The following is a 15376-nucleotide window of genomic DNA, read 5'->3' as shown; positions in this document are numbered from 1 at the left end:
TCTTTTTGCTCGCGTTCCTCGACGACCAGTAGACGTCCAGTGAGCTCCTCAAGGGACAACTGCTTCGTGTCCAGGAGAGATTCGATCGCCGTCGACATCTCCTTGTACGGCTTGGGGACGGTGCGCAGAACCTTCAGCACCGCATTGTGCTCGGTGACAGGATCGCCGAGCAGCTCTAGATCGTTGACGATCGCGCTGAGCCGCATGATGTACGACTCGATTCCCTCGCCGCTGCGGAAATGGAGTTTGTCGTAGTCCTTGCGCCGGGTCTACGCCTTGGCTTCCTGGACGCACTCCACGCCGAGGCGCATTGTCCTCCGCGTTTCCCAGGCCAGCTTGGCCGACGACTTGACGGCCAGAGTGCGCATCAACTCCGGCGGCACCCCCTTAAGGATGAACGCCAGGGACCGGCGATCCTCACGGACCTCGCTGGCGCCGGTGACAATGGCGTCCCAGAGTCCTTCTGCCTGCATCTGCACTTTCATGAGTAGTGCCCAGTCAGAGTAGTTCGTCCGCGTGAGCATCGGCGGATGCATGCCGCCACCACCCTCGCGAATCACACATTCCACCACGCGCAGCTCTGCTCCCTCATCAGCAGTGAGCCTGGCCATCGGCGTCGATGGGCTCACCCCGCTGTCTCCGAGCTCCGTGCCCTTGTTCTTGTCCTTGTCGCCGTCCTCTGACCCCGGCATCTCCTTCACACGGATCGAACACCGTGCGGCTGTGGCAGGTTGGATCGAACACCAACACTCTGATACCACTTGTAGTTGCCGGCGATCTGAAACTCACGCGAACACCTGGACTCACACACGCGCGCGAACTGGAAAGACTCAGAGAAAGATGCGAGGATCTGCGCTGTATAAAACGTGCAGCTTTTCTGTTGCTTTCTTCCCTTTATTTATACCGGCATCGAAGAGCTGATCTCGCGAGCTTACCGGCCATGCCATCCCATGACGCTCGACGTGACTTCGCCACTAAACGCGCCACTCCCGGTTGCCATCGTGCCATCCCACGCGACCCGGTCGAAGCGCCTAACTCGCTAGTTAAAAACTACTGAAAATAACTGACGAAACTGACGGGCCCGAGATGTGGACATATACACACTGCTCGGCTGATTATTCAGCTAACTCTAACCGAAAGGGCTAACAGAATGGGCAGCGGGATTATTCAACGTGAAGTCTGCCAAACATGACTGTTCGAGACACGGTATCTTACTGTGAGGTTGATGTTAGTGGATGGTTTAGTTTTTTTTTCCTTAGTTGAGGTTACTTTTTCCCTAAAAAAAAGAGTACGGGTACCGCATGAGCTTGCCCAAATAGCGAAACGAGATGCAGAGGCCGCGGTGCTGCGGCTCGAGTAGCCTTGAGGCATAGCTAAGCTCTTAGCTGGTGATTGTACTTCCTCCCATCGTAAATTCTTGATTCAAATTTGCTCAAATATGGATGTATCTATTCTTAAAAAGCGTCTAGATATATGTAATATTTGGACAACAATTTAGGATCAGATGGAGTAATTTATTTTGGTTCTATCAATAGAACCCTCTATTCAGTCGCAAAGAAAAAAAATATTGTCATGGATGAGAACATCCGAGAAAGCTGTAAGATGGAATGACTTTATACTAGCACTATTAAATAAGTATACTACAAAAATATATATCGTATGGCAGATTTAATTAAACTAATTTGAAATCTAAATGTTGAGCATATTTTTCTATAAACTCAGTTGATTTCGGACAAAGCTTATTTAAGCCAGCTTATAAGTTTGCATCCAATAGCAATTTGCACCGGATATGTCGCAGAGTAAACTAGCTTCTAAGAAAATGAATAAACGAGTTTCTTTGTTTTAGCGAAATGAATAAACCAGGTGGATAAGCTGCGTTAAAAAAAACAGGTGGATAAGCTGGCCCAGTTCATTGCAAAAGCTCTTGCGTACATGCATCAAGCCCAGCCCATCCCAGCCACGCGGTGGCCGTCGCACCTCAGGAGTCAGGCGCTCCATTCTTTGAAGACCAGCGCACGCAGCACCGGCGACGCAATCGTCAAGGCCCGCTGAAACCGTACAAGGAAAGAGGAAACTACTCCCAAAATCTCGGCGTCTCGCCGGCGGCCGCCACCGCGATGATCAGCATCCTCGCGCAGGTCTGTAGATTCTGACCGAATTCGCGTTTCCCAATCCATTCCTCGTCCGTCCCGCTCGATTGATTCGGTTGATTCGGCTGATTGATTGATTCGGTTGATTTGGTGTGGATCTGCGCGCAGGAGCGCCTCCTAGGGTTCGCCCTGGGCTCCGTCTCCATGGGCGGCTTCGTCCTTCACCAGCGCCGCGCTATATACCGCTCCCTTGCTGAAGCTGACACGGCCGCTGGGGCGCCATTCGCCTATCAGGTCAGCATTTTGTTCGATTCAATTGACTCGTTGCCTGCTTTTGTGATTTCCGTAGGAACAGCGCACAAGGAACATCTTGTAACTTTCAGAACCTTAGTACCAAATTTCCTAAATCTAGTTGTGGATGTTTCTTTTGTTAGGATCTTTTACCGGCAGTATTTCTGTAACAGGAAAGCTCTAAACTCTCAAAAGTCATGGACTAGTCACAGATTATTGTTATTTGAGTCCCCTTGATATTTAAATGATGCTGATATATCATTAAAAAAATGTTGCCTTTGGATCATCAAGTAGGGTTGGGAATACCACACGGAACACTTCCGCCCGACAAAAATTATACTGGAACACAAATAAGGCTGAGTAGTTTGGGAAGAAGGGAAAGTACGAAATGTGCATAGTGTTCAGCCATTCCCCCGTTTGGTTTAGAGTTTCCATGCATTTCCTGTTACCTAAAAGGCTAAAATGATGTTCCTACAACTCTGCTTTTTATCCAAAGAGTTGATGTTATTGTATTGTTGCCATCGAAAGATTTTGGACTAAAATATGAAATTCTGTTATTTCGACAAATCATAGTGAGGTAAATGGTATGTGAATCTGAAACTAGTTTAGCAAAATGTAGAACTTCTAGCTAGCGTTTGGAAATCTGATATTAGTGTTGTGGTTATTTGAGGGTCTGGCCGCACTTATTTTTTGTTAAAACAGTGTGGGCCTTAATTTGTGTTACCGTTCATAAATCATCATTGTGTGATTAATTTTTTCTAGCTTGTTAAAATTTGTTATGCCGTCGAGAAAGGGTGTATCAAGTACTATGACTGAGGATTCCATCTAATTTGCAGTATGTGGATGCCCAACTTATATATTGAATACCGATTTGAACATATCGTGGTATTGTGCACCGGTGTATATTCCCCACTTTCTACCATTTTTTGTCATAGTACTTTCCATAAGAAGCCAATGAATCACACCTGTAATGATATGGCTCTTTGAGGCTGGTGGTTGTTGACAAAAGAAATTATTTCTTCAGGTGAAGATATGCAATTCAGTTATCATGCTTACCATGAGGCATACCTAGTTAGAGCGAAATGCTAGAGCTTTTAACAAATCTTCCAAGCAATTGTCACAGTTTGTATTGTAGATCAAAGAGGAACGCATGCTTTGGGATCTGTCATCTCCAAGTTTTTCTTGTAGCTTGTATTCGTCGGCAGGAGCTGTGTTAGTTACGTGCAGGCCTTATAAACACGAACAGAGGTAGTGCGTGTTAGACAGGCTATCGGCCAGCAGCCTACCTTATTTTGTTGTTGCCCTTGGCCCCATTATGCCCTTTGTTCTTTGTGTTATCAAAGTAGTCATACTATTACCTTTTTTCTTCTTATATATCAAGATGAAATCTATGCACCATTTCAACAAAATTGGTGGTTGAATAGATCTTAGTAACCACAGCCTGCGAACCTTCGCAGATATTCTTTGCCAGCCCTGTAGCTGCAAACTATCATTTGGTCAGATATTCGAATTTGTGAAGCTTGTTTTTTTAAAGTGTCTTACAAATGAACGTGATAATTGTAAAAGTACTTTGCCTTTTTTCTTGCTGAGAACAGTGGTAAGCCTGTTAACACATGGGTATAGAGCATCATTGATAAGCAGCAATGGGCACATTTTCCCCTTTCATTAACCTCGCCAACGGTCATTATGTTCTGAACTGTTACAGAGTGGACTTGCTGCATGTCTAAATTTCTATGTTATAACCCCTTGTTGAACTGAAACTTTGTATATTCTGCAGACAAGTGAAATCACCAGTAGGAGGGGCTCAGCTGACTTGGCTCACGTATGGAACAAGGCAGTGGACGAAACCCTTGGCCGGCTTGTTGTATATCTTAGCTCTCGTGGATGGTAATCCAAGCACTGCATTTGGAGCCAAACGCTACTCCCGATTTACGTTGTCATTGTGCTAATTTATGACAATGTGCCATGACATTTCTTTGTACCCATGGTTGAACATAATGATTTCTTTTGCTTTAAAAATGGGAAGATACAGTCATTAATCCGCGATGCCTTCCTGTTACACATCTCCCTGGATATATTTGTATATTCAGGGTCTATACACTCTTAACCCTGTTGAAGTGGTTCATTGTCAAAGCAATTTTCTGGTGTCGGTAATGCATTTTTCTGTGCGAGCTCAACTCCCATATTCTATTTTCTGGCATGGCGCTGCAGATTAGACGGCACCCAGCTTTTAAATTTGCCATGAATCTATGTCTATATAGATGTGAAGGACGTGATCACGTGAGTCGAGTGTCATGATCGAACATGGAGTATTGAATATATGAACATAACATTTCACACAATACATAGCTTTGGATGTTTCTTGCAAGGTTTTTGGCGTATTTTGTTTTGTTAAAACAAGTCTTTAATCAATGAAAACTCTATTGATATGCGTTTTTTCATACGTGAAATTTATATCAATGGTTTCGTCTTTAAATGTTCTTGCTAATGATCATGATTCCGTATCATATAACTTACATATTAATGGAGTAATTCTTGGTCAAAGTCTTGTCTTAACGAAACAAAATACGCCAACCTTTATGAAATGGAGAGAGTATTGAATAAGTAAGCTAATCTATGATGTGGAGTGTTTCATTCTCTTGCTTTGTAAAGAGGTGCGTATGTGAGTGTCAAATGACCATCGGTTGCCCCAACAATTCAAAATGGAGCATAGGCATCGATCATGTGATGCTTTCATCCGGTCGGTTGTCCTATTGACCATTTGTCTACTCCGTCCAATCCATAATTTGGATTTAGTGTAAAGTTAGTACAACTTTGTACTAAATCCAGCACACTTTTTATGAATCGAAGGGAGTGCTTAAGAATGCGAAATAGAACGTCTAATCATCATAACATAAAACTTTCGCATGCAGTATATATACTCATCACTATAACATTCTACCTTGCCACCTCATAAAATGCCATTAAAAAATGTTGTAACATTTCAAACACATGTGCAACATAAATCAACGTACACAACAATTAGAAATAGTGTATGCAACAATGAAAATCACATTAGCAGTATGAGAAAAACTTTTTGTAACACCTAAAATCGTTGTGATGCAACGCCATTGTGTATGCATCAAACAACACGTGCTTTTGCAGCATGGAAACAACTCCTTGCAAAACACTCGGAATTGTTGCAACATAACACCCTTTTGTACATATCAAACAACACACGCTCTTATGACATGCCCAAACAACATTGTCGGGGGGATGACCCCGGGTAGGATCATGGCGACACAACTCTAGCCGAGATAACGGAGGCAAAGCCGGCATAGCAACGTATGCCGGCATCATAAAGTTAAACTAACGATAAGCAGGCATCCCGGGCGTATGCCGGCATAGTTTTCTTATCTTGTAAGTTTGCAGGATAAGGACGAGCCCCTACCGCTGAGGTCCTTCAACAGTCTTATCGTGACCACGCGGTGCAAAGTAAAGCAGCGCCATCGTCATCTCAAAAAAGCAGTCAGCGCCTGCGTACCGGTGTCAGGTGACCGCACTAAAGAAGCACCGAAAGGGAATCTATGACGGAAGCCAGCAGAGGATAGTTGTACCCGTTGCAAGCTGGCAGGGAAAAGTAAAGTTGTCTTGTCCCTTGCGGTACTGCTTGGAGGGAACCGAGCCGCGTGCCCGGCGGGGCCCAAGGAAGGTGACGTTAGACTCGGCCCGCATGTCAGTGTGACATGCGTGGTCCATAAATAGAGCACTACACCTCCCTGGAGAGAGGAGGAGTACTTAGAGATTCTAGGGTTTCTCCTTCTTCTTCTTTTGCTTCTTCCTCAAGAATACAGCTCAAGGAGCGCCGTTGTAGAGCTCGCCTATCTCGGCTAATACAGCAAAGCAGGAGTAGGAGTCTTACCTCGACAAAAAGGCTTCGAACCTGGGTAAATCTGTGTGTTCTTGTGTGAATCGTGTGTGTTCTTCTTCACGTCCTCCCTCCTCCGTTCCTCCTTCGTCCATCGGCCCCAAGTTAAGCCATCCTATGGCATCTGCCATGACACCACCACGACAGTTGGCGCCCACCGTGGGGCCAGCAACGGCACTGGCTAGAGTTTTCATCCAGACGGGAAGCTTCCTCATCACCGGAGAACGCGTGGTCTCCGGTTTGGTCCAGAGATTTGGCTCTGTGGGCTTCATCGACAACAACGCGGGCTGCTTCAACAACGCTCCGCTACCCTCTGCAGGCCGCTTCATCAACTTCGGCATGCACGAGGTCTATGTTGCTACTGACAGCCCTTACAGGTACCCAGAGCAGGTGGTGATGGATGAAGACCCTCCCGCCCTCCGCACGGCTCGCGGCCGGCATGTCGACTGCCCAGCTGACCGTATGGAGGTCATGGTGACGGCTCATGGCGCTGACGCTGGAAGGAACCCTGCGGGAAGCGGCGTGGTCCCAACCAAATCCGGCAGAACGGCGAAGCTCCCCCTGGAGAAGCCGGAGAACATCGCTGCTCAAGCCGGCACGTCGGCCCTGCCGCCGAAGCCGACCTAGCTCCAAAGCCTCCATCGAGTGGTTAACTGCGCCGGTAGCATCAAACGCTAACCCGGCCCAGCTGCAGGCAGAGTTAGAGTTGGAGAGACAGAAGCTGCTAAAAGAGGCAATCGACGTCGCCAGCGCTCGACAACAGCTCGAGATCTCGCTTCGTGAGTACAACAGAGCTCAAGGTCTTAGTTCTACTGCATTTACTAACCCTAGCAGAGTCGGGGAGGTGCGTAACCATGGCAAGAACTTGAATGCCGAGATGGCAAGAGATGGCAGGGGTGTGCCAGCTGTGTCGGCAAGTTTTGCCTCGGCACTTAAGCCGAAGTACAATACCCCAGCCAAAAATCTCAGGGCTGCCGAGGCTGCAGTTGAAGAGTTGCCGAATCTTACGGGAGAGGCACTTCGGCAACAACAGCTGCGCGTAAAAGAGCTGCTACAAACAGCAAACGAGCAGAATGAGGCATACATGAGAGTGCACGGTAAACCCGGTGCATCGCAGGTCATCCATTCGGCCGCAGACGCTGGTGGCCGGGTTGACAAACACGCGTCCTCACCTGGTGGCAAACGGGACAAAAGTGTTAACTCTGGCCGGGATAAGCAGTTGGAACGCTATGGCCCGGCCCTGGCCGAGAAACAAATAGTCAGAAGGGTTGATGACGGCCAAAGTGGTCTATGTCCCGGCGGCAACCGCCGAGATCAGCAGGAGCGTTACTCATATGATCGTGGGCGCCGACCTCAAGATCCGGCACCCAATACTGCTGCGGGACAGCAGGGTGTCGGGCGCAACCCCATGTATCGAGGTGAGGATCGTCGTTATGACCGTTACGATGACGGATACTCGGCCATGGCTGACGAGGGTTATATCAGGCGAGAGCGCGACAATCTCGATCCGCTCGGAGGCCGAATTGGGAATAGGCAGGTTTCGCCCCTGGATGCTCGACACCGGCTTGATAGAATTTATCTATCCGAGCTTCTGGAGGAGCAAGGCCCTCCGGGACCGCGTTGTTTCGCGCATCGGATCATGAGGAAGAGAGCAGCCCCGGGTTTTCAGCTGCCCAGGGGTACAAGAACGCATGACGGCAGTACTAAGCCAGAAGATTGGCTGGAAGACTATGTCACGGTAATAAGCGTGGCAGGTGGCGGCAGATGGGCAGTACGTTATGTACCCCAGATGCTCGTGGGGCCGGCAAGGATATGGTTGAACAATTTGCCGAAAAGCAGCATCAATTGTTGGATAGACTTCGAGGAAGCGTTTGTCAGCAATTTCACTAGCACGTACAAGAGGCCGAACCGCCCTCAACAGTTGTCCATGTGTAAGCAAAGAGACAATGAAACCGACTGGGATTACCTGACAAGATGGAACAATCTCCGCAATTCCTGTGAGGGGATAGTGGAATCGCAAGTCATAGCGTGATTCGCCCAAGGATGTCGGCACGCAGCATGGTATGGCAGAGGCTGCAAAGAGAGATGTCGACCACTCTATCTAAAATGATCAGGATCGTCGACATGTATGCACTTGGCGATCCGACTCAGCCATGACTGATGCCGGCGGAACCACAAAGGGAGCAGCCGACATACAATCCTACAGGGGCTTTCCGGAGGAATGATTATCAAGATCACCGCAACAAAAGAAGGGATGACAGGCAGGATTACCGATACGGTCCAACCCATGTCGCTGCAGTTCAGGACCAACCTGATGCCGGTTCCAACCAGCGTCCAAAAACAGGAAATTAACAATTGGTTATGAAGGGGGAGCAAAAGAAGCCCTGGCAGGATAAGCCGAAGTATACTTTTGAGGTGATGTTGGATCAGCCTTGTCGTTTTCACACGACTAACCAAAACAAGCCGGCGAACCACACAACGCGGCAATGCAGCTGGATGCAACGGGCCGAGAACGGCGAGGCAAGCCGGTTACCTCCACCTCCACCTCCACCACTCACAGGCGCAAACGCACAGATCCAAGGACCCCCTCAGGCAAACAATGCAGTCAACCAGGTGGAGGGACAAGAAATCCTAGGGTATGCCGAGAGAAACAAGTACAAGAAGCCTCACCAGAGCTACATGATTTTCATCACTGAGCCCACTGACAAGCAAAGTCAGCGCATGCGAGAAATGGAAGTCAATGCTGTTATGCCGGCAGTTCCAAGGTTCATGTATTGGTCAGAGCGGGAGGTCAACTGGAACCGGGCAGACCATCCCAAAGTTATGCCCAACCCTGGTGGATATGCCTTGGTGGTCGACCCGACGCTCATTGGGCCCGACATTAACGTCAAGTTCACTCGGGTTCTCATTGACAATGGAAGCAGCATCAATATCCTGTACCGGGACACGATGCTTAAGCTCGGCATTATAGATAACATGCTTGAGCCCAGCCGGACTACCTTTCATGGTATTGTGCCGGGAATGTATTGTGCCCCGGTAGGCAAGATCCAAGTGGATGTCTTATTCGGCACCAGGGAGAACTGTCGGACCGAAAATCTAGAGTTCGAGGTGGTGGACCTTAGCAGTCCGTACCATGCACTGTTGGGTAGGCCGGCACTCGCCAAGTTCATGGTTACTACTCACATTGGTTATCTGAAGATGAAGATGCCGGGACCAAATGGTACCATAACTATCACGGGCAACTACAAACGCTCAATGGAATGCGCGGCGGCTGGATCTGCTTTGGCCGAGTCGCTGGTCATCGCTGGCGAGAAGAAGAAATTACAAGAAGCTGTTGCGATGGCGCAGGCGACACAAGTCGGTCTGCCCGCAATGACCAATCCTCATGGAAGTGTGGCTTTTCAGGCAGCCAAGGAGACAAGGAAGGTCCAGGTCGACAACGAATTCCCGGACCGCACTGTCATCATCGGTGCCGGCCTAGGGGAGAAATAGGAAGGCGAGCTCAGCAGCTTCCTCCGTGAGAATCGGAATATCTTCGCATGCTCAACTCAAGACCTGCAGGTGTGCCGAGGGAGTTAGCTGAGCACTCATTACATGTCAGACCAGACGCAAGACCGATGAAGTAACCCCTTCGACGCTTCGCCGATGACAGAAGGTAAGTCATATCGGAAGAGGTATCCCGACTTCTAGCTGCCGGCTTTATCATGGAAGTGTTGCATCCTGACTGGCTGGCAAACCCGGTCATGGTCGAGAAGAAAAAAGACGACCCAACTGCTGCCAAAGTATGGCACATGTGTATCGACTACACCAGCCTAAACAAGGCATGTCCCAAAGACCCATTTCCATTACCTCGGATCGATCAAGTGATTGATTCCACTGCTGGGTGTGAGTTGTTGTCTTTTGTGGATGCGTATTCTGGTTTTCATCAGATACCACTGAACCCTAATGATCAAATAAAGAAATCACTTATCACCCCGTTCGGGGCTTATTGCTATCGCACTATGCCGTTTGGTTTGAGAAACACAGGAGCTACCTATCAAAGGTGCATGCAGAAGTGCTTACATGATCAACTCGACAAAAATGTACAGGTATATGTTGATGATGTCGTCATAAAAACCAAACAGAGCGCCACTCTCCTGGATAATATCCGGGAAACATTCGCAAATCTGCGGAGGTTCCGAATGAAACTGAACCCGCCAAGTGCACATTCGGTGAGCCGGCAGGAAAGTTGCTCGGTTTCCTGGTATCAAGCCGAGGAATAGAAACAAACCATGTGAAAATTGTTGCTATAGAAAGAATGAAACTGCCAAAGTGCCTTAAAGATGTGCAGAAATTCACGGGATGCCTCACATCGCTGGGTCGTTTCGTGAGTCAGCTTGATGAAAAGGCTATGCCCTTATACCAGCTGATGAAGAAAACCGACAAATTTGTGTGGACACCACAGGCGGACCTACCTTTTCAAGAGCTGAAAAAGATGATTGCTACGGCACCCATATTAGCTTTGCCGATGGAGAAGGAGCATATGTTGTTATACATAGCAGCGACAAATCGGGTTGTCAGTGCTGTCATTGTAGTGGAAAGGGATGAAAATGGCAAATCAGTGCAGAGGCCAGTATATTAATTGAGCGAGGTGTTATCATCATCCAAGCAAAATTATCTCCACTACCAAAAGATGGCATATGGCGTGTATATGGCGACAAAGAAGTTAAAGCATTACTTTGAGGCACATCAGATCCGAGTTATATGTGAGGCACCCGTTTCGGAAATCATGAGTAACAAAGACGCGAGCGGCCGAGTCGCAAAATGGGCTGTCGAGCTGGCAACCTATGCGCTGCAGTATGATAGACGGGATGCCGTGAAATCTCAGGCTTTGGCGGATTTCTTGGTGGATTGGGCTGAGATGGAATATGAACCACCGCCCTCGGAAACTAACTACTGGAAATTACATTTTGACGGCTCTAAGATGAAAAGCGGGCTTGGTGCCGGCATAGTTCTGACCTCGCCAAAGCGTGGCCAACATAAGTATGTATTGTAGATTCACTTCGCAGCATCCAACAATGTTGCCGAGTATGAGGCACTTCTGCACGGATTGAAAATGGCGAAAGAAACTGGAGTCCGCCGGATTCAGTGCTTTGGTGATTCCGACCTGATCGTCCAGCAAGTTTCTGGTAATTGGGATGCATTGGATGCCAACATTGCGCTATACCGTTTTCATGTCCAGAAGATCAGTGGCCATTTCGAAGGATGTGAGTTTCATCATATACCTCGGGCGGAAAATGAAGCAGCCGACACATTGTCAAAACTCGGTTCGACGCGACAGTCTATTCCAACTGGGGTGGCGTTAGAGCATTTACGTAAACCATCCATCAAACCCTCACCAGAATCGGAGTCGATATTTATCCCGGCGAGCTCAGAAGCCGACATCACTCCCATGGACGTTGATAGTGGCAGCGGTTCCGATAACCCGGGGACTGAGCGCTTTAACTCAGCAGAAACAATGGCGGTTGAGCCAATGGAGATAGACGAGCCGGATGAGCCAATCTTCACCACTCGTCCTGTGCCAGCCTGGGTGCAACCGATAATGTCTTACCTCAAAGATGGGAGTCTCCCGAAAGAAGAACTGTCGGCAAGACAAATCCAGAGAAGAGCGAAAGCGTACACCATCATCAATGGTGAGCTTTACAAGAGGAGCGTTACTAACGTCCTATAGCGGTGCGTCGAGCCAGAGGAATGACAAGAAATACTTCGGGATATTCATCAAGGCGAGTGTGGACACCAGCATCTTCAAGAACGCTAGTGGGCAAAGCTTTCCGGCATGGTTTTTACGGACCAAGTGCACTACAAGAGGCAGAAGACATAGTCAGGAAGTGCAACGGCTGCCAGAGATACGCCAGCAAGATTCATATGCCGGCATCTGAACTCAAGACTATTCCAATCACTTGGCCTTTCGCCGTTTGGTGTTTGGATATGGTAGGACCGTTCAAGCAGGCGCGAGGAGGCATGACGCATATCCTGGTCATGGTCGACAAATTCACCAAATGGATTGAGGTCAAGCCAACAAAGAAGTGTGACGGCAAAACCGCGGTGTCATTTCTAAAGGATATTATCTTGAGATATGGGTACCCGCACAGTATCATCACGGATAATGGAACGAACTTCGCCGAGGGACCTTTCGCGCGATTATGTGCTGAAAAGAAAATCCGGCTGGATGTTGCTTCCGTGGCGCATCCTCAGTCCAATGGGCAAGTTGAAAGGGCGAACGGCATGGTATTGGATGGCATAAAACCCTAGCTAATCGAACCATTGAAACGTACTCCGGGATGCTGGCTGGATGAGCTCCCGGCTGTGCTATGGAGTATCAGGACGACTCCCAATCGCTCTACAGGCTACACGTCATTCTTCCTTGTGTAGACGGAGGGGTTGGCGTCGGAACTCGGCGCAGCATTTCCGGTGGAGGCCGACTCCACAGCATCTTCCTCGGCTGCAGCCTCTTCCTCTTCCCCGTCGGTCATCTCGGCGTCAGCTTCAGAGGTTGGGCCCTCCACAAACGTATGCACCTCCGTGGCTTGGCCGGCCTCGAATAAAGCCACCCGGGCTTGGTACATCCGGGTCGAGATTGACTCCGGAGTTGCTGCGGGCGAAGGTCCCACCAGCGGGCTTTGCCGAGCCGACTGCAAGGTGTTAGAAGTCACCGCGTAGTGCTCAGCGCTGTTCCAGTCCATGATGGACTGGCCCAATGACCCCCAGTTGTGCCCGCTGGTCGTCCGAAGGGGCACCTCCTGCAGCCTGACAGAAGGCCGCGGGGCAACGGAACCCTGAGCTACCAACCCTGCAGCAGCAGCAACAGCAGGGCCTTTGGCCTTCTTGGCCCGGGCGGCAGCAAGTTGGGCGTCCGCCGGCCGCGATGGAGACGGAGGCGGCGTCGGGGTCGGCTGCGGCCCTTGAGGTCCTTGAGGACCCGCAGCCGGCTGCTGCGGCGTCTCCGAAGCTGGTGGCTCCGTCGACGTCTTGACTGCAGCCGAGGTAGGAGCGGTCTCGGTAACGGCCTCGCCTGCCGAGACCCCGGCCGCAGGAGTCTCGGACTCGCCGACGACCGCGGCGTCGGCACTTGGGCCGACATCTCGGGCGGGGGATGTCGGATCCCCGGCAGTCTCAGTCTCGCCCACAGCCGGGTTTGAAACCTCGGCGCGGGAAGTGGGAGCCGCCGGGATCTCGGACGCGATACACGTCCGAGATTGCGTGGCCGTTAAAGCCTGCCTGCAAAAATAAAAAGCTTAGTCGTTCGCATGATTTTGAAGAAGGAAGACGGCATCAGAGGTTCAGGTAATAAGAGCCTTACCCGACGATCAGGGGTTTCGGCTTAGGACCACGTGCCGCAGTTTTCTTCCGCTTCACATTCTGCGGAAGATCTTTCTCGGCAGGGCATTTTGCAACCGCGCGTTTCTCCTGAACCGGAGCCACAGCAGCAGCCGGTTCCGACGCCTCAACGGCACGCTCACCCGAGTCGGCAATTTCAGGGATAAAGCATGAATAAGCATTTTGGTTACGAGAATTATAAGGGTTACAAGAAGATGGTAGAGACTCTTACGTTCTGTACGGCGAGGGCCGGCGTGAGCGATCGGCATGAAGTCCTCCGAGTCCGGATCTTCATGGTCGATGGTCAGGCGCGGGGCCGCAAAGCGTTTGTCCGGGGATTTCCCGTCTTCATTCCCTTGACGGGCGAACCTCTGCAAAGAAAAATTAGGTGCCACTGAGTTATTTCAAAGCAAGGCCGGCATAATCTTATATCGGATCAGAGCAGAAGTTATGTATAAACAAAAAACTTACCAGGGGCGCTCAGTGCTTCCAGTTGTACGCCGGCATACCCCATCTCCACTGCTCCGCTAGGCTGGTCTTTGCAATAGCTTTAACCCAGCGCCGGACTTCAGTCTGGTCAAGCCGGACTGTAGACACTCAGTCCGGGTCGAGCTGACCGCTGTAGAAGCACATTTTTTGTGACCGGCACTACAGCGGGCACAACCGCCGGTACACAAATGTCGCCAACAGATCGTCAGCCGTCATCCCCTCCTCCTTAAGCTCGAGGATGGTGGCGTGGATCTCGTTGACCTCCGGGTTGGTCTCCTTTGGGTCAAAAGACTAGTTCCTCTTCTCTTCCGGGGGGCCGACTTCGAATCCCGGCATATTGATCTTGTCGGCCATGGAGGAGTTCTTAACATAGAAAAAGGTGTTGAGCCATTTTTTGCATGACTCAAGACCCTGAATCCTGGGGAAAGCCGAGTTTCAGCGAGGAACGATGGTGGCGGCGCCGCGTTGGGTCATCGTCTTTGCGGCGCCGGGATTGTCCTTATCCGAGAGAACTTGTGGCCGGAACATGAAGTACCGGGACCACAGATCAACGGAAGGCCAAAGGCCGAGGTAGCCTTCGCAACAGGTGACGAATGCCGAAAGGGTGAGAATGGCATTCGACGGAAGGTGGTGCGGCTGGAGGCCAAAGAAATCTAGGAATGTCCTAAAGAAATCACTGGCAGGAAGGGCAAGCCCGCGTTCGAAGTGCGAGAGAAAGACGACGTGCTCACCAGCTTCGGGGGTCGGCACGATTTCTTCGCCAGGAACCCGGCATTCGACCTCCTCCGGGATCCGCCGGGAGCGGCGGAGCCACTGGATGTCCGCCGGGGTCACGTCGGAACCCTCCCAGGCGGCGCGCTCAGAGCTCGTCCTCTCCTCCGCCTGAGCAGCAGGGTCGACGGCCGGATTGCGAGAAGAAGACGCCATGGAGGAAAGTAGATCTAGGGTTTGAGTTTCTGCGAGGTAGCGCTTGCGCGAAGGGCTAAGCTTGCAGGCGGGTGCAGCAAGCAAGCTTGGTGCTAGCAGTGGCGGTGAAGTGCACAAGGAGCAAGAAGACAGAGGAGAACGAAGGGGCGAGGAGAGCGAGGAGTGCGAAGGGTTCTCTGCCCACGCCCTCCTCCTGCTTTTATACCCGAGGCGAAGTAATGGGGCGCGGGTTTTCCGAGCGCACCACCTTAGTGGCTAGCGGGAAGATTGCGCACGATTTGGGACAGTTATTCCCATCAAGGCGCACGCTCGATTA

The 15376-nt window shown here is 50.3% G+C and overlaps 1 protein-coding gene across 1 annotated transcript; it reads left to right on the top strand.

The window, feature by feature from the left end:
- Positions 1–1964: 1964 nt before the first annotated feature.
- Positions 1965–4539, top strand: LOC100845103. Its single transcript, XM_003574026.4, has 3 exons — positions 1965–2138; positions 2259–2384; positions 4159–4539. Exons 1-3 carry the CDS (start codon positions 2118–2120, stop codon positions 4270–4272), a joined length of 261 nt encoding a protein of 86 aa, XP_003574074.1. The 5' UTR covers positions 1965–2117; the 3' UTR covers positions 4273–4539.
- Positions 4540–15376: the final 10837 nt, after the last annotated feature.

The sequence above is a fragment of the Brachypodium distachyon genome, chromosome 3, assembly GCF_000005505.3.
Source record: "Brachypodium distachyon strain Bd21 chromosome 3, Brachypodium_distachyon_v3.0, whole genome shotgun sequence".
Taxonomy (NCBI): Eukaryota; Viridiplantae; Streptophyta; class Magnoliopsida; order Poales; family Poaceae; genus Brachypodium; species Brachypodium distachyon.
Note: the sequence above shows the minus strand (reverse complement) of the source record. Positions and strands in the feature narration are given on the sequence as shown.